General features: G+C 45.3%; 1 protein-coding gene across 1 annotated transcript in view; it reads right to left on the minus strand.

Moving 5' to 3' along the window:
* The window catches only part of Hhat (hedgehog acyltransferase), a 238,387-nt gene that overhangs the window by 112,887 nt on the left and 100,550 nt on the right, over window positions 1–24,950 (minus strand). The window contains exon 9 of the mRNA XM_028760381.1: window positions 15,230–15,265. Within this exon, the coding sequence (XP_028616214.1) occupies window positions 15,230–15,265 (36 nt within the window). The remainder of the gene's footprint in view (window positions 1–15,229; window positions 15,266–24,950) is intronic.

Consider the following 24,950-nt stretch of genomic DNA (forward strand, 5'->3'; position numbering starts at 1 on the left):
GCGTTTCTGAAGAAATTTAACTTAACGAAGTGTCATCCTGGAAGTCACGGCCTGTTAGACAGGAAGATGTGATTCGACCAATTGGATTAAAGAGTAATAATGATAAGGTTGGCAAGAAAAGAAACATCCTAGATATTTTGTCTCAGGAAACAAAAGCCGAACAAAAGTCCCATTAGTTGATTAAGACACAGTCCTTAAGTTATCTGCTCACGCTGCCCGTAGGCTACTTCTCTCACGTGTGCATTCTGCAATGGCTACAGAAGGCCTGGACAAAAGCATGTCTAGCTGGCTTATCTTTCTGGTTAGGCCATGAATGTTTGTTTTCTTCTTTAGCTATTTTATGGAATACTCTAGAAGCCCCTACCATCCTGTCCTATCGTGGACCTTCATGGTCTTCTGCCTGTGGCCAGACTCTAGTACGGAAGGAAGCTCTGCCAGGAACCTGAAGAAGACCATGGTTCTGGGTTGCTCAGGTGCTAATGAGAGAAAAACATGTCCACCTGAGTCAAGCTGCAAGACTCCTACAGTTAAAGAGAATCAGAGCTAAAAGAGGCTGTTTAAATCGTAAAACACTTTACCAATGAGGCACAAAAGCCTAGAAACAGGAAGTAACATGTCCGAGAACAAGAAAGGCATAGAAAAGCCAGGAGTAGACACTCAAGTCTGTGAACATCAGGTAAAAACATAATACCACAGGACCTAGAGGAGTTGAGTTGAGCCCTCACCCTCACCCCTGGAGCCAAGGGGGATAATGTCTGCTTGCATCGCGTTCCCACAGAATCATTGCCTGTGTAATCAGATGAGCTTCCTCAGCTAAATGCTTGCCAGCTCATTATTTTGCTTAAAAATGATTAAAAGGTTCAGAAATAATTACCTATTTTAATTTCCAAAATGGATTGCACTGCAAAAGGCTCAGTATTCATAAACACATGCAAACTGAACTCTGAAACAGTCTGACTGCAAGTAATCTTTCAATTAGAAACAGATGCCAGGGCCCCAGGTTCTAAGTGTTTCCATTTCAAATGGCCTGGTCACAAGTGAAGCCAGCCACAGGGTTAACTATTGCTCTTTCTTTCTCTTGTGGCTTCATTTTGTAGGTTCGACCTTCCCTTGGGGTCCTATGGAGAGCATTGTAGGAGCCCTGCTTTCTGTGTAGAGCCTGCTCGGGGCTCCGTCCTTTCCATGGAGACCACCTGCCCCTGTCACTGACTGGTCTCTGCACTAAGTGGGAGCTGAAACACACAGGACACAAATCTCATTCTCCTCAAATCTGCCAAATATGGCTGAAAGTCAGAAGCCACGGGTAGACCTCCTCTCCAAGAAGCAGACAGCACTGCCATTCTAGGTATTCATGTATTTCCCCAAATTCTATTATCAGCATGGTGGTACACACACATAACCCCAGCAGTTAAGAAAGTGGAGCACTGTTGAAGGAACCACTGAATAAGGTACAATCCAAAGGGCAGGGAGATGGGGTAAGCCTCGGCGAGAGCTTCCTTTCATATATATATGAAAGAAATCTAAGTGGAGTCCCCTCCAAATAACAGGAAAGCCCAAACTTCTATCAGACATCACTTACCCTCAAGGGAGACCTCAGTGCCAGGAATGGGTTACGTCTAATTGAGTCGTTGGCAAAAAGGGGCCCCATGGAAATCCCCAAATGACTCAGGCCACTTCCAAGGTTTTCAGCTGTCCTCCACAATGAAGGTAAGGCCCTAGTGCTGAAGACAACACTTCCCTATCTCACTGAACAGGGAGAAACTGAGCTGCTGCCTAACTGGAGTCATCAACCCTACTGACTAGAGTTCACGGCACTGGAAAGGATTCTTCATGAAACCAGAGGAAAAGGGTAAACACTAATCCAGTTACAAACCCGTCAGTGGTGACCTGTCTGCATGGTAAGGATACAGAGCCTCTACTTGTTTGGTTTAACAAATACTTTTGAATACAAATATTCTAGGATGACAGACACAATTCAACTGTTCACGTACAACTGGGAAATGGGAAGTTTATTGTCCATATTTGCTCCTCTGGAATATTAACACATTGTTCCATCAAAGCCCCTGATGCTGAAGTTTACTCTTGGAGTGTGCTAGATGACGGAAAGCCACTGCCTATTGTCTGTGGACCCACTAGAGGTACATCATAGTCTTTGGAGCACAAGAGTCACAGTCAAGGGAATCACACCTCAGTGTGGGCGTTGTTCTTCCCAGATCCTGGTGTGAACACTGGCCCCCACCCAGACACAGGTGTGAGCACCGTCCTTCCAGACCCCTAGTGTGAAAACAACACAGAGCAAGGATCCATGCACTGTGGTCACCTTCTGCCTGACCCTACCTGCCCTTGGGAGTTGGAGGTGAGGTGGCACAGAGTCAACAACACAGACTCCTAGGGGAGGTGAGAAACACCACAGCAAGCTCATCTGATGCAAAGTCCTTTAACATCCTCCACCTGCACGCCATTGGTCCTAAGAAACCATCTCTTCTAAACAGCAGTTCCTGATTGGCTGGCATTGTCTGTGCCAGCAATCCTTGGTCTCTCAAGCAGTCTTCAATTAGGTCCTCCTGCAGGAGATGCTTTGGTGGCTGCATGGTCCCCATTGTTTATGTAGAGGTGACCCCACCCGTTCCTCCTATAGTCACCACTCAAGCTCAGGCAGAGTCGAGTGCTTTCTCTTTTCCCATCTTGAGAACTCGGCTGCCTCTCTCCTCCAGTTCCCTTTTGTCAGATTACCTGCACCATTAAAGCCAAATGCTAGCACACACTAAAATACTTACTTCCGAGGAACTTGCTGTAACTTTTCAACTATGCTCACACTATTACGAGAATCATGGGTTTTTTTTGTTTTGTTTTGTTTTGTTTTTTTATCTTCTTGTGCTCTGGATAAAGCTGCATGGGTGAGTGATCTGCCCATCTGCTACAAAGACTGCCATAGTTAGCACGAACTTTTCATAGCTGGAGTTTTCCCAAGTTTGTTCGTCTTGTAATATAACAGAGACCATGTGCCCCTTTAACACTGAGCTGCTGGGAGAGCAGAGTGAAGTACTCCACTACTTCGTGTGTAAGCTTACAGTCACACATTATTCAGGAGCTTTTAGTTAAAAGCAACAGAATCTACTCTGGACAACATAAAGCAGAAAGGAGGGGCAGGGTAAAGAGGGTGAGCTCACACAATATCTGGATGAGCAGCAGTTGGGCCGTGAGATAATTATTCTGCCAGATGGCTTTGGTAGACCCAATTCTGGGCAAAGCTCCCATGAGCACTTGTGCTCCTATTGCAGACCCCTACCCCCCATGCCTGCTACATCAAAGTTTTGTCTCTCCATTCCTGGGTCAAAGTCAGGCCCCTGGGACACCCTCATGGACCTCAAGACTCTTCTGAATTGAAGGTATCTCTTGATGTGGTTGAATGTATAGTGTTCTTCCTACCATGGGGTTTGAATATACTTTCCTTACACCAGTCACCCCAAAAGTCCTTGTAAACATTCCCCAGAGGCCTGCCCCAGCCCTAGCTCCATCCCTTAGTCAGGTGTCCTATGACACAGTAGGACCTTTACGGTCACCTGACAAAGTGGGAACAAGAGGCAATAACGAACCAGACATGAGGACTGTTTGTCAGAGAACAGAGGACTGGTCTGAGATAGCTGGGGGATGCTACTAGTTATACCTGCATAGGGGAAGCTGCAGACGTGATGTGAAGGCAAGGCACTAATTAGACCAGCTTTGTGTTTGCTTTTAAATTGTACTTGAGTCAACACTCCTAGCAGGGACTGAAGGAAGTCCTGGAACAAAGAAGGAACTACAGATGAGATTCACATGGAGGGCCAGTAAGAGAGTAAAAGAGGTCCTGGTCAGGAGTTTCCAACAGGATGAAGAAAAAGGGGCAGATACAATAACATTTAACAGGAGTCATGACAGATAAGATGGGTCAGGACTCTGTGATGGTTAACACTGGTCGTCACCTTGATGGGCAGTAGAACCACCTCAGGAGACAAACTTTGGGGCACGACTGCTAGATTGGGTTTTCTAAGGTGGCAGTAACCCCCTCACTGTGGGCAGCACCATGCCACAGACTGGGATCTTGGGCTGAATAAGAAGGGGAAAGTGAGCTGAGCACCAGCAGCCATCTCTCTCTGCTTCCTGACTGCAGACGCAGCATGACATGTGACAGCTTCCTGGAGCTCCTGTAGCCAAGACTCACCCTGCCAGGGTGGACTGTACCTCCTCAGACCATGAGCCAAGACTATACCTCCTCAGACTGTGAGCCAAGACTACCTCCTCAGACTGTGAGCCAAGACTGTACCTCTTCAGACTGTGCACCAAGACTGTACCTCCTCAGACCATGAGCGAAGACTATACCTCCTAAGACCATGAGCTAAGATTGTACCTCCTAACACCATGAGCCAAGACTGTACCTCCTCATACCATGAGCCAAGACTGTATCTCCTCACACCATGAGCCAAGACTGTACCTTCTCAGACTGTGAGCCAAGAGTATACATCCTCAGACTGTGAGCCAAGATAAGCCTTTGTTTCTTACATTGCTTTTGTCGGGGGCTTGGCTGTAGCAACAAGAAAAGAAACTATATAAAGTACAAAGAAAATTCTAGACTAATTCCAAGGTTCAGCTTTTGTGGAGAGCTTTTGGTATCACTTATAGAAATCTGGCAAATACTTGTCACTGGGCTCAAGGGAGTAGGCTCAGATAAGAATATTCACATTCAGGGTAATGCAAGGATCAAAGTAAACACAGCCAAGGAATGTGTGACTTCCCTTTTGTCTTAGTAATCCTGATGAGCCCCCAGACCCAGTGACTGGGGGACTTTCTTTATTGCTTTGTTTGATTACTACCTGGTGTGATCTCTTTGTTCATTGCCTTGATTGCTTTGTCTTGGATGTAAGAACTGACCCTGTTCTCTGCAAGTACCTAGAATGGTAGCTGGCCTGATCAAGCTTTGGCATGTGTCCTTGAGCTACAGTTAAGAGGAGTGAGAACAGGATTAAAGTGTTTAGGAACATGGGAGGAGGTATCTGTGTGGGGCAAGCCAGGTGACTATCAAGTGCTCGCTCATGATCCGAATGGCAGCTAGACAAGGCACAGAAGCTCAGCACCTCTCTGGGGGAAGCAGAAGCCCCACTTTGTCCCCCAACCCTGAGAGCATGATTCCTATCTACTGTCCAACAGGATGTGCAGTCTAGGGCTGCTCAGCCCTTAAAATGCAGCCTTCACCACTGAGCTGCTGAGCTTGTCCCACTAAGTGAGGTGCCGTCAATGCAGCATCCTTCTGTGAGCAGTCGTGGAAGAGATCTGCTCCCCACACTGGGCAACTGACTCTCCATGACTGAGCCTCTAATTCCGAAACTAGACACATGGAAGGAGCAAACATCACAGGCTCGGGACTCAGTCCCACAGGGCAGCCCCACTTCAGAGATTGCAGACAAGCCACTGGCTGTTTTCCTAGTGATTCTGAGTAACTGGCTAAACACCGACAATCCCCAAATACCTCTAGGAGTCTCAGTTCACTTTCCAAGATGTCTCACAGAAGTGGGGAGTTTCGGGGCTCCTTATACATGTTTACAGGTTCACTAGAAGGCTAGTGGGAAGGGCTTCTTAGATAAATCATGGAAGGAGGGGTTGGGAACTGCTAGCCTTTTCAGGGTGCTCCACCTTCCAAGCCCCCCACCCCCCACCCCCACAGTGATAGGCCATATTGTCTTAACATGAAAAGCCTTTTCCTTTGGTCTTTTATGAAAGTGTCACAGTGGCCATGAACAACAAAATCCTCAGTTTTCTTCCTGCCAGGCTTAGGGGTGACAAGATCAAACCTTCTACACTCATGTCTGGTTCCCCTGGCAACAGGTCCCCATCCTGAGGCTGGCTGTGAGTCTATTAGACTTTGCCTCATTAGAAAGAGAAGCATTTATCTCACAGAAATTCTTAGGGATTCAGGAGTGAGTCCCACTCCTGGTGCTCAGGTTGTGACAAAGGTCTTGGCCAATCCATGTAGAGATTGAGCTCAAAGAAAAGCCTCAGAACCAAGATCCTCCTGGTGTGCGTATCCACAGAGGTTTTAAGGGCTCTGTGCTAGGATCCAGCGGAAGAAACCAAATATACTCTCCATATTCTATCCCAGGATCGTGGTAACTTCAGTGAATTGTAATAAACATGAATTTAAATAGCCACATGGGATTAACAGCCAGAGTTTAGGCTGGCACAGATCTGGACAGGAGCTAATATTAGACACGCCAGCACCACTCATCAGAGGCTGCTGAGATCAGAAGGGACCTTAAGAGTTTATCTGGCAGAATTCTCTCATTTTATAAATAAAAAAATCCAGGCCCGAGCAGAAGTGACTTAAGCAAAAAAAATCACTTCAGCAGAGAGATGTCAGGCGGCCCAGAGCCCCGGGCTTCTGTGCACGACCTCATGCCCTTTCCATCTCATAGGAAGTCTCTTGTGCTGATGCAAAAAATAGCTGCAATTTGGTTTAATTCTGGTGTGTGGAATCAATGCAGCTGATGGGCAAAGCCCCAAGGAAGATCATGCACTCCCCCTGCTGAACACAGCATCTGCCTGTACATCACGTAAGCAGCTACCTTAGTTATCTTTCTATACATATAAATAATAGCATGTACTCCAGATAACCACAAAAGGCACTCATTAAGGAAACCCCAGTAGCCTGTGCAACTCCCTAAACCACCTCACAGACAGCTAGGAGGCAATGTAGTCACGGACTGTTCACAAATTTTCCTATCAGAACTGAATGGTGCCTTTTTAGGACCAAAACTTGGCTCCAGACCAAGACCCCTCTCTCTTAAAGTGGGTGTCACTTCCACCACTCCTGGGCTGCACACTGGGTCTCACCTCCATCCACACATGACAGTTCAGACTCTAAATCTCAAGACAGGAGCTCTAAGACCTATGGTGTGCAGGAAAGCGCAAAGTGTCTGGCCTCTGCCTTAGATCATGACTCTCAGAAAGCAGAAAGAGCCTCAGATGTAGGACGGTAATTCAAAAGGTGACTAAGACAACATTCCACAAATGACCATCCGATAAACAAGCCATCTGCACTGTTTAGAAACCAGGGATCTTATAGTCCCATTGCTAAGAGTTTCCCTCACTTTTGCTTTTAAAAAGGCACATGTATATTGCAGGCCCTTCCATTGATATACCCTGCGTTATTTTTAATTTATTAACAGATACATTAATCTTCAACAATGGCTATGTATAGAATTGCATATAGAGGTCTGAACTGTGGATGTCAACACTCACAGCATAAAAAGTTTCTTTCCACTTATGTTACTCTTAAGCCATATTTTCTAATTAACAAATCCAAATATAGTAGTCATAAAGATAAGAACGAATTTGAAAAAAAAAAAAAAACCTCTAGCAATGCTTTCCTCAAAAGCAACAGCAGCGGAGGTGGAGTAAGCAATGAGTCACAGCATCATCTAAGAACCAAAACTGCTGACCTGGGGGCCATGATCAAGGTCCTTCCATCCAGCAAAGGAATGAAAAGTGTGTCAGGACATTGGGAGTGTCTGAGCCTGGGACCTGGACTGCAGTCCCTAGCACTGACACTAACTGTGATGGACTCTGACCTGACAAGAAATGAGAGAAGACACCAGACATCAGGCCAAGATTTGAGGGGAAGCCAGAAAGAGATGTGCTTCTGGCAGCTCAGAGAGAAGCCAGCATCATTCATTCAGCCCAGCATGGCTGACATCCAAGGCAGGAGGGTAGATGGCTGGTTGGGCCATCAACAGCTAGACAAGAAGGAACAGTGAGCCTTCTTGTCAAAGTGACAAGTTCAAAGTGAACAGTGAGCCAGTTCAAAGGAACTGGAACTCAGGCTTGCTCAGAAGACAGTGGGTTACTCGCTATGAGAAGAAAGTCCAATTTGTGTCCAAACCCTGGCACTGAGGAAACTAGACAGCTGTCCACATCCTAGAGAGTACTACTGTAGTTCACTGTCAATGAACTGACGCATATGAGAGTTCGTGGGTCAAGTACTCCTACACAAGTAAACAGGGCGATGATATAGTAGTTCTGGGTTACTGATGCCCAACTTAAGGAGCTTCAGGGTAGCTGTTGTAGAGGCTTTCTCTAAGAGGCAGGTACCAGCTAGACAACCCAGGCCCAGCTCCTAGGAAGAACACATAGTATCTCACAAAGTCTGTCAATTGACTTTGGAAAATGAATGTCAGATCATGTCCCTCAGTACTTCAACACCCTTCACCTCCATTGCTTCTTTGGTATTTTGTTGTTAGTTGTTTTGAGACAGAATTTTCTGAAGTGGGAATATCTGGTTTCTTTGGAGACTCAGTTGAGTCATGTGATGTTTTTCTGGAAGCTATCTTATAAGAGCATGACCTGCTGAAGCAGACACTTGAGCAGATGTTTGGCTGAAGCAGACACATGAGAGGATGTTTTGTTGAGAAGACATGTGGTGTGTTTTTGGAAGCTGCCTGGTGAAAGGGCATGTGATGTTTGCTGAAGTAGATGCTTGAGAGGACACATGATGTTTAGAAAGAGTATAAGTATAACCCAAACAGACAGTGGACGATGCTCTTGCATTGGTTCGCCTTGCAACTCTTTGCTGGTCTTCATTGCTCTCTGCTGACAATGCTCTGGCACTGGTTTACCTTGCTTGCTTTCTTCACTGATCTTTACTTGTCATGACTTTGTAGAGAGAAGCCCACCAAAAAACTTCTGGTGGTATTTAGCTGCTTTTTTCTACTCCTCACAGTTTCTTTTGGATTGAGCTGCTCCTACTAAAATTTATCCAAATAGTTTTGAGAAACTTGTAGATATTGAGCACTGTGGGGACTGAGAAATATACAGATAATTGAGACCTAACTCACTGTCTAGGAGGACATGTGACATGTGTACACACATACATACACACACACACACACACATACTATTTAAAAGCATGGGTTCTACATATTCTTGAGCACAAAAGTCACCCAGGTGGTGGGCACCATGTAGTAAAAAGTATAGTGGACAAGTGAGCTCCCTGGAGACAGTCCACCTTGCTCAGCTAAGATGAATGCTCTTTAGAAAGGTGTGGCCCCAGAGAGTTCATTCCAGGATTGCTTCTTGCTACTGATGTCCCTTCTCATGTTTGTCATTGCCATACTCCTCATTTATTTGGCTTGGTGTGAGTGGACACAGGAGACCCTCACTGCCTGTAGCCAAGTGTGATTACTTCCTGGGTGACAGCCCACTGTGTTGGGCAAGTCTCCTGCAGATCAACATAAGGTCAAAGTTCTTGAGATAATGCTGTTTAGATGAATTAATGATTTTGTGGAATAGGAATTCCATAAAATTGATTTAAGTAACTTTAGGAAGTTATCTTGATTTAAATAATTTTGGAAAATTAGAGTAGTTGATAGAAAATTTAAAGTTAGAATCAATAATAGAATGTGCTGCTTCCTCACAGACTGGCAAAACTAAGAGTAAGAGAGAAAAAGTACAGCAAGCACTCTTACAGGCATCACAAGCAGGTAATTGTAGTAGCAAGAAAAATAGGCTTAGGACAAGTTAATGATCAAAGAAAGCATTCATTCTGGGTTTGGGCCTGAGTTCCTTGGTCTAGTGATCTAGGAATGTGGTAATAGGTTTTCTGCGAGCACCATGAAATAGAAAGGTTGTAAATAAAAAGTAAACAATTCTATTATGAATATAACAATAGAACAGATGATTAGCCAGTCTAGCTGATTAAGATGTCAAAATAAGACATAAGTCAGATGACCTGTTCCTTAGTAAGTACAGATTGTCCTCAGCCAAGCCTATGGAGAAACTTGCTACTGTAGACTTGGCCTGCTTAAACTTTGTTAATCTATGACAAGAGAATTATTGCTTTGGGATTACAATGAGCTCGTGGAGAGAAAGACAGATGAGAATTGTTTAGTTAGATATAAGTTTCAAAAAAGAAATACATACTCAATAATCCTGTTGTAATTTCCTTTTGTGTAATGATTTTAGTCTGTTTTTGAGGAATATGTCTTTGTGGTGATTGTGTCTAGGCAATGTGTATCTTGTGGCTATGAGGTAATAAAAATTTGTCCTAAGGGGTATAAAAAGGGTTAAGAAAAATAAAATGCTGCAGCCTGCTTTTGCTTCCATCATTCTACCTGTGTGTGCATGTGTGTGAATGTGTGCACTCCCACTGGCTGCTATCTAGACAGACCCTGATCAGCCCCTCCGAGTGCTGACTCCCCATCAGCTGCTTTCAACACTGACCCCCAATCACCAATGCCATACCTCACTGCCTGCCTCCATTTACCCTGTAGTGTCAAAGCTGATCTTTGACACCTAGGCATTTATACTGAACCCCACGGGGCTCTACCCAGCCCAGCATGGCTTCAGGAGAAGAGCTTCAGGCAAGAGGGTCCTGGGGTCAGAAAGTTTCATCAGTGCATGCAGGGGCCTGGAGAAAGGCTACATGGAGGAAACAGCATCTAGGACAGATTGGAGGGGGACAGGATAGGGACACTTAGATCCAGTGACTCTCCTGCAGGTAAAGACAAAGTGAGCCTTTGTCAAGTTCTACTGCTTCTAAGCACAGTGTTGAGTGGTTTACATACATTATCCTGAGATGCAGGACTGACTTCCTCAAAATGCCACAATCAGGAGATGCTGAGTCCTATATAAAGTGGCATATGGTTTGCACCTGTCCCCTTTACCTGATCCACAGGGCTACAAAGGCAAAGATACCAGGCTCAGCTAGGAACACTGTTTTAATAAATCCATGCTTTATACCATCATTAAAAAACATTTACTTAACACTAAAAAAGGTGTTACATTTGCAAAGTAAAAAGGAAATTAAATCTTCAGTAACTAAGCGAGTGTTTCCTTTGGAACTGTCATCTCCATATGTATTTAGAAATACGTATTCAGTGGCTCTCACTCTGTGTGTGTTTGGAAACATATGCAATGGCTTTCACCTCCATGTATGTTTAGAAAGATGGATGCAAGGGTTTCCTCAGTGGACTCAGAAGTCACATGTGCTTTGCTGTTTCTAAGCTGTTAAGACTAAATACAGACCATAATTTTCCTCCCGTGACCACCTGGACCTTACCCCAGGAATGAACCTCCACCTTTCCATTGAACCTTCTTCTCAGTCTCCAGGTGGTAACCCAAAGGAGTCTCAAGAGATCTCTGAATATGGGCAAAGTACAGCTCACTAGTGGCTCTCTTCCTTCTTGGGGAGGCCTTTACCTTAAATGAATCCTTCACTTGACCACCTGACTTCTTAAATATGCAAGGGAGACTCTTCCCAAGACTTTGGACATCACACAATCTCAGACAAACTTGCAATGGTGAGCAGATACCTTTACCAACACCATGAACACTACAATGACCTGCAGTGGTTCACTTTGTAGCTGATACTATCTATCTTAAAAGGGGTGAAACGTACAATAACATATACCTGTAGTCCCAGCTACTCAGGAGACTAAGGCAAGAGGATACTTAAACCCAGGTCTCAAGGTCAGCCTGGGCAAAGTAGCAAGATTCATGACTATATAGCCACATTGTGGCTTTCATGACACAGCAAGCTTCAGACATCACTGAGACTCAAAGTTCAAGCCCCAAAGTTGTTGTTTGAACCCAACTCTTAAGCTGAAGAACTAGAGACATGAACCAGTCAGTCATAAGGAGTCAGAAGGGAGATCCAAAGGCAAGGCTGTTAGATTGCTTAGCTAACATGCTAATGACAGTCCCCATCCTTTCAACAATCTGAGATAGCACATACACAGCAAAAAAGCTGGAGCAGAAAAGATAGAATGAGAAGTGAATAGCCATCTGGTCTACCTTCCCTCTATCAGAACAAATCATGTTTTGGAAAGGTGAGGTGTGTTTTCATATCAGTGCTTTCACTTGGACAGGATCAAATCTGCGCTATATTAAACACCATGCTATTAGCAGAATCTGTCCATGTATGAGGTGACTCTTTCTGGTTCTGTTAGTTTCTGTGATAAACATCCTGACTTTATCGGGATGGGGCTTATTTGACTTACAGTCCAGGTCAGAGTCCTTCACTGAGAGGAAGTCAAAGCAGGATGAACTCAAGCAGTTAGACAGATCATACTCAGAGCCAAGAGCAGAGAGAGAATAAATAGAGCTACCCTTGCTTGATCACTCATCTAGCTGTCTCCTGTCTCACACAGTTCAGAAACCCTTGCCTAAGGAGTGCTGCCACCCACAGTGGGCTGGATCTTCCTACATCAATTAACAATTAGTCAATCCCCTCTAGGCATGCCCACAAGTCTACCTGATCTTGAGAGTTCCTCGGTGGAAGCTGTCAAGTGATTCTAGGTTGTGGCAAGTTGACAAGAAAAATCACTTCAGGAATTCATTTTCTAAGAGCCATATCAACTCCACAAATCTTCTCAAAAGCTTTAGAGCCTCCCTGGAGGCTCACAGCCTCTCCCATTCACCTTAATACCACCCAAGGTGGCATTCATACTTTATACCCTTGTGAATCCTAACAAGATGTCAAAGTATCCTCTTCCTGGCCAAAATAATGGTTTGGATATGCTAAACATGGTATTTAAAATAAATGTGGAAATTTTCGTAAAACTATTTTGCTATGGAGGAAAAAAAGATAGCCATTTGAAATGGATTAAAAATATTAACTATACACAATATTTAAAAATAGAAAAATACAGTTTTTAATGATTTTACATTTATAAGCATACAAACAATCAAAAAATCAGAAAAAAGTGAAATTGAATTTTTTAAATACAAATCCTTTTTACTTTCTTGCCAAAGTTAGACTAAGCTAAATTTAAACATGACAGCCTATTGTCCATAATGAGACAGACATTCTATTCTACAATCTTTTCTTGCCAAGTTGGTCATTTTCCCTTTTGCTTTTATAGTGACATATGAAGAACTCCAGCCAGTGTCTTCTGAGGTTCTCTGGTGAGAGGCTGTTCTGACTCCTGGAAGTCTTTTCTCTGATTTGCGTAAGATAAAGAAGGATGGAGCTCACTGCTATCCTGCTGTCATCATAGAACACCCAGAGGAAAATGCTCACACTTCCCATGTGACTGGCCCTTCCCACCTCAGCCCTGTGCTGCATGCACTAGCACCAAAAAAGGAAGCTCATTCTTCAGCTTTGAGATCACAGAGTGGGCTCTGAGGAAGTTTACGTTGTTCCAGAGAAGACAACACTACTGCCATCCATGTCAAAGCCACAACTGATTAATCACAAGCCTGCACAAGCCTGACAACCCTGGGAACACTTGAGGAGCTTGCTGGAGCAAGTAAATAGTTCTTGGAACAAAAACAAACCAAAATGGTACCAATCCCTTTTACACACCTTCCTTTACAAGCGGGAATATAATTTTCCCTTGACAAAAACTCCTCAAGTGTAAAATATCTCTGTCTCTCTCTCTCTCTCTCTCTCTCTCTCTCTCTCTCTCTCTCTCTCTCTCTCTCTCTCTCTCTCTCTCTCTCTCTCCACACCCAGGACGGGAGGTGAGGGGCGGCTATTCTTGGTTATCTTCCCAGGCAGCCTTTTCTGATCTGCTTACATGTGGAATTCTTGTACCATCCCTGGTGTATCCCTGGTTCATTATCCTTCCTGCTACACTGTTCAGACCCTTGCTGTATCAAGAGTTCACACACTATCTGTGTGTACCATCTTGAAGAAAACTAAGGCATTCCAAGGTGCAGCCTCTGAGGAGGCTTGAGAGAAAGCAAGGAAGGCTTGAACCCCCCACACACACACACTGCCATTGCAGCGTGGCACCAAGGCTCTGCACAGGTGACATTTTCCTTCAGTATCTTACCAGTGGGGGAGGGCCGTGCCCTGAGGCAAGCTGAACCACCACATGACAGGCACAGAAGCCACGATGACTAGGGTTTAACAAACATTCAGAATCAATAAAAATGAGCTGATATTTACAGAAAGGAAAGCCGGCCAGTGACGGTTACTTCCCTCACCGCCTTTCGTTTACAGTGATTCCTCAGTGACCATTAGTCCCTCTGAAGTTTTTGACAGACATCTCAATTACTTTTTAACATTATTAAAAATGATGATCACTATGAAGAATTTAGAAAACACAGGAAAGGGTTTTTTTTTAAGATTAGTTTAGTTTATGTGTGTATTTTGCCTGCATGCCTGCATGTGTGTAAACAATGTATGTGCCTGGTGCCCGAAGAGGCCAAAAAGAGGACATTGGATCTCCTAGAATTAGAGTTACAGATGGTTGTGAGCTACCAGGTAGGACTAGGAATCAAACCCAGGACCTCTGCAAGAGCAGCAAGTGTTCTAAGTCACAGAGCCATTGCTTTAGTCTCACAACATTGATTTTCAAAACCATATCCATTTTGTAAGCACTGTCAATATTCTGGTCTATTTATTTCTGTCTAATTTGTTTAACTTCATATCTATGTGAATTTAGTATGTTCCATAATACAACTCTGGTAAAAATTCACCAGTAAACTAGGTTATAAACTCCTGTCTATAATCTCAGTGATATATTAGGTCATATTTCCAAGACTGTAAAATGATAGATTCGGTTTTAAAAGATTAGACTCAATGAGAGAGAACTGGTTGAATAGACTGCTGGGTGTCTGACATGAGCCAATAAAGCTCGCTTTTCTCACTAGCTATTTATTTCTCCGGTGACTTCAAATGGAAGTAAGGTCTTAGTGAATGTGGTGGATAATTCTGGTTGTCTACCCTTGAGGAGACTCATTGGATGCCTTGAGCATGTCTTAGAGCGTTTTCTTGATTGCTGATTGCTTTAGGCAAGCTTAGCCTACTATGGGCAGTACGATCCCTTGACAGATCGGCCTGGGCTGGATAAGAAATGATCAAACAAGCCGTGTTCCTCTGTGCTCTCTGCTTCCGTTCCTGCCTCCAGGTTCCTGCCTTCACTTCCTTTGATGGTGGAGCTACAAACTTAAATAAACCCTTTCCTCACCAAGTTACTTTGGGACGATGTTTTATCACAGCAGCATAAAGCAAACTAGGAGAGTTTGTCTGTCATGCCTGTCTGTCACGCCTGTCGTCTGTCACGCCTGATGGAAACAGATCTGCATCATTATTCACGTGGGACTGGGTGGACACACACGGTGCTAGCAATGTTTTCCTGGCAAGTAATTCGACTACCATCATTCTCTATGGTTTTCTACGGCTTTCTGTTTGCATTCTTCCATAATAGTTTTGCTGTTTGGTCAAAGCTAAGATCAAAAGGCACTGGCTTACCTGATTAAGAAATTGTGTAGTCCAACATCAAAATACCTGTTTAAAAGAGACAAAACAAGCCTGTGAATAAAACAGTTGCAGCAATGGTGGACTTCATGATTTACATTACAAGCACCTTGAACGCACAGCTACCCCTGAGTGATTGAGGTGTGTCCCTGAGGCAGCAGCAGCAGTAGAGACTTAGGCCACACCACCAACATCCTATTCAGAAGCTCTGGGGACCAAGCCCAGAAAGTTTTCTTAGGCCAAGTCATTCTAATGTAAAATCATGGTCTCTGGGCACTCAGGTGCCTGCAAACCTAAGCTCCTCTAGAGATAAAGGCCCCAAGGTGGGTGCCATGTGCCCTCTATATTGCAGTAGGAAGGCCCTTGCTAACAGTAGTCTCCAGTGTTTATCTACCCAAACCAAATGAAATTTGTTTGAAAGCCCAGAGCTACACAATGAGGGGGGGAAAAGTGACTGAGTTAGCTGTCTTCTGAGCCCTGCCCTGTTGTGGTTCCTGCTAGTTTCCACCTGGAAGCACTTTGTCTTCCACAATTGTTCTGCACTGAGCAGACTGTAGAAGGGCACCTCCCCCTGCTACAGCCTCACATAGGCCCTTCTGTGAGCCCTGGATAAAGCCTTTCCCATCCCACTCAGCTGCTAAGTCCATATGAACTACACTGACTCGCTTTCTTTACTTGTCAGGCTTCTTGATTCTGAGCCACTGGACCAGCCAATGCCTTGTCCTTTGTTAGTCTGCTGTGAAGATGTTTGGATGCCCCCCATCACCCAATGGCCGCTAAACTGTCTTTGACTGTACTCCCAGACACCCCACTGGGTTGTCTCCTGAAAAACCTCAAATCTCTAAAATTAATGCCTGATTTGAGGCCTTTCAAACTGATACACCTCTGCAATAAAGTCTGGATTCAGTACCCTCTAGATAATGGTTCAAAATGGCCACCTAATGGCACGCTAGACCCAATCATTTTAAAAGGTCTTCACACATACTGCCAGCAGTCTGGTAAATGGAAAGAGGTTCCCTATATCCAAACATTCATCTACCTTTGCTCTAATCCCTCTATGTGTTCTGCCTGTTCCCTACCCCAGGTTCTCTTAGCCATGAAACCTACTCAGTCACAGTTAGATGACACCACACCCCTAGATCCAGCTGATGATCTGCCTCCCTCCTGTTTCCATGCCTCCAAAAACCCAAACTGCTGCCTCAGTTTCTTCTTCTCACCAGAATACCTCAGAGCCTACTAGCCCGACCTCTCCAGACCCCCTCCCCTCCTTCTGTGCCAACTGTAGGACACTCTAATCGTCCTGCATTGGCACCAAACTTTACCCCTTCTATCACACATTCTAAGGCCTCAGCCAAACCCCCAATTCCTTCTTCTCCAGGGACACCTGAACCAGCATCTATCCTTCCTCTAAGGGAAGTGGCTGGGTTGACGGTCTGGTCAGAGTAGATGTCCCTTTCTCACTGAGTGAACTTTCTCAAATAGAGAGCAGTTTGGGTTCCTATACTTCTAACTCCTCCGCCTTTATTAAAGAGTTCCAGAACATTACTCTATCTTATAGCTTGACTTTCCACAATGTACATATGATTCTCACTAACAATTTACTTCCTGATGAACATAGGCAAGTTTGGAAAGAGGCAAAAATGCATGCAGATCAGATTCATCAAACAGATGGAACATATCTAATCGGATCTGAGGTAGTGCCTGACCAGGATCCTCGATGGAATCATAATTCCGTAGGTGGTATCTAAGCCAGAGATAGATTTATAACATGCCTTTGGGCAGGCCTAAGAAAGGCAGCCTTAAAGCTAGTAAACACTGAAAAACTCCAAGAGGTTGTCCAGGACAAACAGAAAAAAAAAGTCTCAGTTTTTAGAATGCCTCACAGAGGATTTATTGCAATATACCAATCTGGACCCTGAAAACCCAGAAGGTAAGCAACTTCTAATGACCTACTTTTTCCCCAGAGCCACCCCGACATAAAAGCTAAACTTAGACAATTGGAGAGGGGGCCCCTAACTCTACAGGCGGAAGTCTTGGTGCTGGCCTTCAAGGGGTACCATGAAAGAGATGAAAAAGCCTGAAAACAGAAATACCACATGCTGGCAAAGGCTATCCAACCAGCCTCAGCTGCTACCCTATACTCCGAGTCTTCGAAGGTTCAGGTACCACCTGGCCTCTGCTAATAAATGTGATCAACATGGTCATTGGGCGAAGGCTTCCCCAGCAAGCCAACGGGACCATGTCCTAGGTGCCATCAGAAGGGACACTGGGCTGTTGACTGTCCTCATGTTGCCCAGAACAGAGAGACGTCCCTCTCAGAAAATCCTTCAGCTGTCCTTCTAAGATTGGCTATGGACGACTGACAAGGCCAGAGCTCTCTCGACCCGACCACACCTATCACTAGCAGGGAGACCCGGGGTAGCTATCATGGTATGTGGATGACCCATCTCCATTCTCTTGGACATTGGGGTCACTTACTTGGTCCTGATAGAATTTTGGGGACCCACTTCACCTTCGAGTTCTCCTATTGTCGAGGTAGGAAGACAACTTTACCTTCCTCACCAGACCCCCCAACTTAGTTGCATTTTTAGGGGTGTACCTCTCATCCATTCCTTTTTGGTAGTGCCTACATGTCCTGTCCCCTTATTGGGAAGAGATATTTTAGTTGGAAGCCTCTATTTCCTTTGTTCCCCCGATTCGCCTAAACCCAAGCTCACCAGCAGTTCCTCTGCTCCTCCTTCTAGCCAGTCAACCTACTAACACTAACATCTTATTTCCCTTACCAACTTCTCAAGTGGACCCCCAAGTTTGGGACATCCAGAACCCCTCTGTTACTAAACATCATTCTCCTGTTGTCATCCAGTTACTGGACTCTACCAGGACAGTTCTCTATTAAGCTCCAGAGGACGTCAAGGTCACTCACCTTGTCCTCAATCCCAGAAAATGAGACTCCGCTCCAGCAGCCAACCTCGACCTCACTGGACTAGACATGGGTTTCTCATCCTCCCCCTGCTGCTTGTTTCCATCCAGGTCAGCCCTTACATCTGGAATTTGAGGTTCAAGAAACCCCCACAGATAACAAACAGTCTTTCCAAACAGGGTCAGGAAACTGCTCCATAGCCGGATGCCAAAAAACAATCCAAATTGCCATCATCCCTGTATCTGTATCCCATCTAAATATTATTGTAGAAACTGGCCAGACGATTATGCGGGGTGCCCGTATTGGTCTTGTCAGATACATATGCTAGGATCACAGACCAACCATTTCTTCTACTAACACCGTAAGACACTCTTTTCTACATATAAGACCCATGGAATTCCAGCTATGGTGCTTCAGAACCGATAGGGGCTAGATGTCCTGACAGCTAAAGAAGGTGGTCTTTGCCGGTTCCTCCAAGAGGAATGCTGTTTTTAGGAAACTTCCTGTTACAGGATTACCAGCCGCCGTCCACACAGGAACCTGATGCACACATATACCAAGTGGACATTGATGGTCATGGCCAGTTACACCCAAAAATGGACTACGCCCCTACACAGCAGGAAGTAGTTTAAGAGACAAGGCGCTGGACTCCCCTTTCACCATCGGCTTCCCCTCCCCTTTTTTTCCTTCTCTTTATAATAAGAAAAAGGGAGGAATGTTGGTATCAGGCTCTGAACCCAATGATAGCACATCTAGGTGACCCCCACATCGTTGCCAAGGCAACCGCCATACATTCTCAGAATCCACCTGGCTACCTTACCTGTGAGAGGCTACATCACCACCCATATAAATAGGCAGAACCCCCTGACCTCTCTCTCTTCTTCTTCTTCTTCTTCTTCTCCCTCCTCCCACCTTTACCCTATCTTCTGAATAAACCCCACCTGGAACCGTTTGGTCTCATGTGGTCTATTCCAAGCCGCACACTAAACGAATATCATATATTGAAGGTGAATCTCACATAAGCAAATTTCTACAACACAGGAGCTGGAAGGATGGCTCAGCAGTCATGAGCACTGATTGCTTTTGTAGAGGACCAGGTTTCAAATTCCAGAAGCCACAAGGTGGCTCCCAACAGTCTGTAACTCCAGTACCGGGGAATCTGACCCCCTCTTCTGGCCTCCACAGGTACCAGACCTGCATGTGATACAAAGACACACATTCAGGGAAAACACTTGTCATACACATAAAATCTTAAATGCCTTTTAAAGCTTAAACATCCATACCACAAATAATGGGAGTAAATTTAAAACACCTGAAGAGAAAAGCTCCAGTTTGACTACCCGAGGCACGTTAGAGTCAGAATGTCTTGAGCCTCCTGAGGGTTCTACAACCTAAAGGTTCCACAAACCTCCAAATAGCGCCACCACCTGGAGATTGTGAGCCTAGGGTGGGGCTTACTTACTTATACTTACTGAGTAGCTAGAGTACGACAGTGCTACGTTCGTTGTTCAACTGTGCTGAGACAGCCACAGCTTATAGCTGAAGGAACTAGAGTTCAGAGAGGCTATGTGATCTACACTGAGCCACGGCCAGGAGGAACCTCAGCTGGGCTGCAGACTGAGCCTGAACACAAGACCTTCAAGCTCTTACCCAGCAGGCCCAGAAGATGCCGGCTTAATGTTAACAATCAAAATAAAACGTGCTCATAGAATAGACCACCTTCCCTCCACTCCACCTGACCCTGACTTCTGCCTCTCCCAACCTAGCTGTCCTGCTCCAGTCTGCCTTGGTTCCTCTGAACGTGCACGCACACACGCGCGCGCACACACACACACACACACACACACACGTCCCACAGGTGCCCCAGGCAGCTCCCGAAGGCACAGACTCTCACTCTTCCCCATTGTTCCCAACAGGAAAGGGCTGTTCATTTCATAAACCAATCCCTCCCTATCTCCACTTGACTCTCAACACAGCTGCCCTGCTCCGGGCACCCTTGGTTCCTCTAAGCACACATGCTCTGCAGGTGCCAGCAGACCCTGGGGGCTTCCATCTGGCAGGCTCTGGAAAGCCACGTGACCTGCCAGGCTGCAGCTTCCAGGGCGAGGATGGAAAGACCCTATTCAGAGGGCAATTAGAGGACTTAAGTCATATAATATAGAAACGTGGCTTAGCGTGGCATCTGGTGCACACAAGTCCTCGGTTTTCATGGCTCCATTTCCAGAGAACTCAGTAGGAAAAGCGTGCTCTACACAAAGGCCTAAAGATGCTTCATTAATGCAGCTCAGAAAGAGGCCATACTGACTCCAGGGGCCAAGCAGGGCAGCAGGCGAGCTGCTGGGGACGGGCTGGGTGCCTGGACAGCAATGGACAGCAGGATCAGGATCAGCAGTGAACAAGAGAAGGACGGAACCCAGGGGAACCTGCTCTGACCTGTTCTGGTGGACCACTAACACACTGTCTCATTCTACTGAGGTCTCTCTCTCTGTGTATTGATATTCACTGGATTCATGAATCAATTGATACTGGATTCATGCCTTCAATGTGCTGTGCACTGTGGCACAACAAGGTCCCCAACTCTCCTATTCTGGCTGTAGGAGGTAATTAAGTGTGTCAATAAAAATCTACTGAGGACAAAATACAAACAAGGTATCCACACAGTGTGTCCCTAGAGCTTTGGCCTTTCTGTAGAGGGAACGGTTTTCTGCATAGTCAGAAAGGGACAGACATGCAGGAAGCCAAAGAGGAAAGTTCCAGTTAGGAGTGTCTCCAAGAAGAGTAACCCCAAGCTGTGGTGTCAGCATGGTTGGAGTTTGGGGATGAGAAAAAAATGGGACACAGAGAGGTTGAAGAGAGAAGTGAGCACCAGATCTTAAGGGACCAGGGGTACCGGCGAGCTTGGGTTTTATCTGAACACCAATGAGAAGCAGTGGAGGGCTTTCAAAGAAGAACACGCTTGTTTGTATTTCATGCTCTGGGACAGAGTGGTATGCTTCAATATATCAATTAAAGAGATCACATTGGTTATCAAGAAAAGATGAGAGGAATCAAAGCATCTTTTCAGCACATTCTAAACATTTTAGATTTTGGAACACTTAAGAGTTTTCACACTGAATTTGATTGATTGAGGGACAATCAAAAAAATCTATCCAACTATTCTAAAATTCCTCCTCCCCTCCAAAACCCCTCAAATCTTTTAAAAATTTTTATGATGTGTGTATATGTGTGTTTGTCTGTGTGTCTGTGTCTGTGTGTGTCTGTGTGTGTCTGTCTGTGTGTGTGTCTGTGTGTGTGCCTGTGTGTCTGTGTATCTGTGTGTGTGTCTCTGTGTGTGTGTGTCTGTGTGTCTGTGTATCTGTGTGTGTATGTATGTCTATGTGTGTGTGTCTGTGTGTGTGTCTGTGTGTCTGTGTGTGTCTGTCTGTCTGTGTGTGTCTGTCTGTCTGTCTGTGTGTGTCTGTCTGTGTGTGTCTGTCTGTCTGTGTGTGTCTGTCTGTCTGTGTGTGTCTGTCTGTCTGTGTGTGTCTGTGTGTGTGTGTGTCTGTGTGTGTGTGTCTGTGTGTCTGTGTGTCTGTGTGTCTGTCTGTGTGTGTCTGTCTCTGTGTGTTTGTATGTCTGTGTGTTTACAGGGGAGTGAGCATGCCACAGCGTGTGTGTGGAGGGCAGAGGACACCTTTCAGCGGTCAGTTCTCTCCTTCCATCATGTGGGTTCCAGGGACTGAACTCATGCCATGAGGCTTTGCTGCAAGCACCTTTACCCACCAAGCCATCTCGGCAGCCCAAACCTCTCTAATCTGAAACCCTTCTGCTCCCGAGTATTTCAGAGAAGAGATGCTCACACACATTTACTGTGATTGGTCTCAAAATTCTTAACTGCATTTGTCATGAGGAAAACTCAGTTTTATTGCATTCAATAAAATCAGAGAAATCGGTGTTTTAAACACCTTGCTTCACATACTTTGTTGTTCTTGTGTAAATCTATTCCTGGGACTAAAGAACTTAATTTGTCTCTTAACAAATGCTTATTTAACGTCTCCTACAGCCAGATACCTCCAGGGGCTGGGTGTACGGCACTGATTATGGGTGCTGATGGTTTAGTGGCAACCGATCCAGCAAACCCAGCATTCTGGGGGCCACCTCCTTGAAGGCTGGGGCTTCAGTGGCCCCAGCAGCCTGCTGAGAACAGCGACCCCTCCAGCCCGCACTGTGCCAGGCAGCTGGAGAACAATGCCCTCGACCAACTTCAAGACCAACAAACTAGAGGAACCATGGCTGCCGGGCCACGGAGTTCTATTCTGGCTGATCAGCGGCACCCACAGATGACAGAAATGACTCTGTTCTGAAAGTCCTTCACCCTAAGTTGAAAGCCAGTGGCCCACGCTTTGCCTTGGCCCTGAGTTTGCTGCTGCCCCTTTTAACTGGGTAAGCTGAGACTTCTCTGTGGTCTCCCCCATCCCAGGTGATAGCAGCTACATCCTTTAGCCACCCAGAAACCTGTACTCATCTCTGAGTCCCAAACCCTAACATCCAACTCACCAAAAACTATAAGGCCTACTTAAAAACTAAAGTCAGACTGCAGGCTCCTCAGCACCTGGACTTCAAAGCTCTTCCTGTTCCTGGAAAGGCCTCTTTCAATGAAGAAGCTAGAATGATCTTTAAAATCCCATGATCCTTCACTTCTCTATTAAAACCCTATAATGGCTCCCCACTTCACTCAGAGGAGCAACCAAAGTCGTTGTCCCTGACTACCTAGCTAGTTTTATGCACATGGGCTCAAAGCCAGAGGAGGTTGGGCTTTTGGTGAGTTCAAGAGGGAACGGGTAGTGTTGTTCCTTCAGTCCCTTGCCGACTTGACAGGTGTCTGGGGCTTACCACATGTCGTGGGTCACTCTGAATTCCAAGTGTCTGTTTTAGAGAATGACCAGTGACAAGGAACACACTTAGATGATGGAACTGGAATGGAGAGAGGAATGGGAAAGAAACCATTTGAAGCAGTGTCACAAGCCACAGACAAGTTACATGAGGACAGTACACCAGAAACTGCTCCTTCTGATGGATTTTATTAGAATTATGGCCACAGCAACAGGCTCCTCAGGAGTCCCAGTTAGATCAGACTCCTTTGGTGTGCTCAGCACCCAGACTCAAAGCTGAAGTTGTCTTCTGTAGACGACCAACCCTCAACTTAGCCTTCTAGCTCAGACCTTTCTCTCAGATTCCAGATCTATATGGTTGATTAAACTTGGTTAGGCTATGGCACGGGTTCTCTGGATGAAGCACCAGTTTAGAGATTGTGGCAATGATATTTTAAAACCACAGCTAGCATTCAGAGCAATGGACTTCAGATTAAACAACATTGTGAGGCATACCTCAGTCAAGCGGTTGAAGACCTTAACAGCAAAGACAGAGGATTCACAGAAGAAGGAATCTCTCTCCAAAGCTGTATTGAGACTCAAAATTACATCCAGTTTTCCCTACTCTAGATCTTTAGCATACTCTACAGATTTCACATTTACTAGGTCTTCTTAAAATTACACACACAGTGTAATTTGTATAAATTATAAATGCCAGGAGCACCACCCCCAGAATTTGGCTTGATACATAGGAAATACTGCTTCTCCCAACACAGGTCTGTGTGGACTCAGTCTGAACCCTACTGCAGTATTATAGCACTTAATGGTGCATAAGGTAATCACTGTCATTCTACTTGGTCAAGGGTGTGTGCACATGTGTGTGTGTGTGTGTGGATGCACATGTATGCATGCACGTATGTGTGCGTGTGCCCACACTCGCACATGCTTCCCCTTGAAGGGTTTAAGGCACAGCTGCATAGTGAGGTACTTAAACACACCTTTGCTGCTTTCAGTTTATTACATAGAATTTTGCTCCTGTGCCTCCTTGCTTTTTTGTCTTCTATTTAAATACACACACACACACATACACACACACACACACACACATTTTTTTCAATTTCATATTTTAAGTGTTTTTCTAAATTGAAAGTAAAATTCTCTGTGCTGGAACACTTTTCTTAGTAGTGGAAATCCTTCAGAGTCTTTTCCCATATTGAGTTTACACTTGACAGAAATTAAGATGTGGCACTCGGGTTAAACGCCACTGACCTCAATTTAAAGTTCCAGTGCAATGCCGCCAGCAGGCCAGAGGGTCCCTGACTCCTTGTGCTTGTGGCCATTATTTGTGAGTAACACTCTCATTATGGAGTTCTGCCTAAGGACACACGGGGATTTTAAGCATAGAAAGGTTCCTAAGGGGATTCATCGGCCAGAAAGCCACTTCTGTGAACACAGTGATTCCTGGGTTGGCTTCTGGTCTGCCCAGCTCTCCCTCAGGAATTCTCCTAGGAGCTAAGGCTAGGAAATGGAGGTGTCCAAGGGAATCGGCAGACCTGTCCCCTCTCACACAGTGCTGGGCTCACTGTTTCCAGCAGATCAGCTGCTAGGGGCTGAAGCTTCCCCTGAGATGCTCAGAACTAGCTTTTCCTTCTTCAGAGCTTGTAAACACCTGAGCTCATCCCTGATTTAACCAGTCTTTCTCTCTGCTGTCTTCTCAGCCAGTGGTTCTCAGCCTGTGCCTGATTTAACCAGTCTTTCTTTCTGCTGTCTTCTAAGCCAGTGGTTCTCAGTCTGGGGATTGAGACCCCTTTGGGGTCAAATGTCACATATCATATATCCTACACATCAGATATTTACATTACAATTCATATCAGTAGCAAAATTACAGTCCTAAAGTAGCAACAATGCAATTTTATGGTTGGAGTCACCACAACATGAGGAATTG

Source organism: Grammomys surdaster, unplaced genomic scaffold (genome assembly GCF_004785775.1).
Source record: "Grammomys surdaster isolate TR1022 unplaced genomic scaffold, NIH_TR_1.0 130, whole genome shotgun sequence".
Taxonomy (NCBI): Eukaryota; Metazoa; Chordata; class Mammalia; order Rodentia; family Muridae; genus Grammomys; species Grammomys surdaster.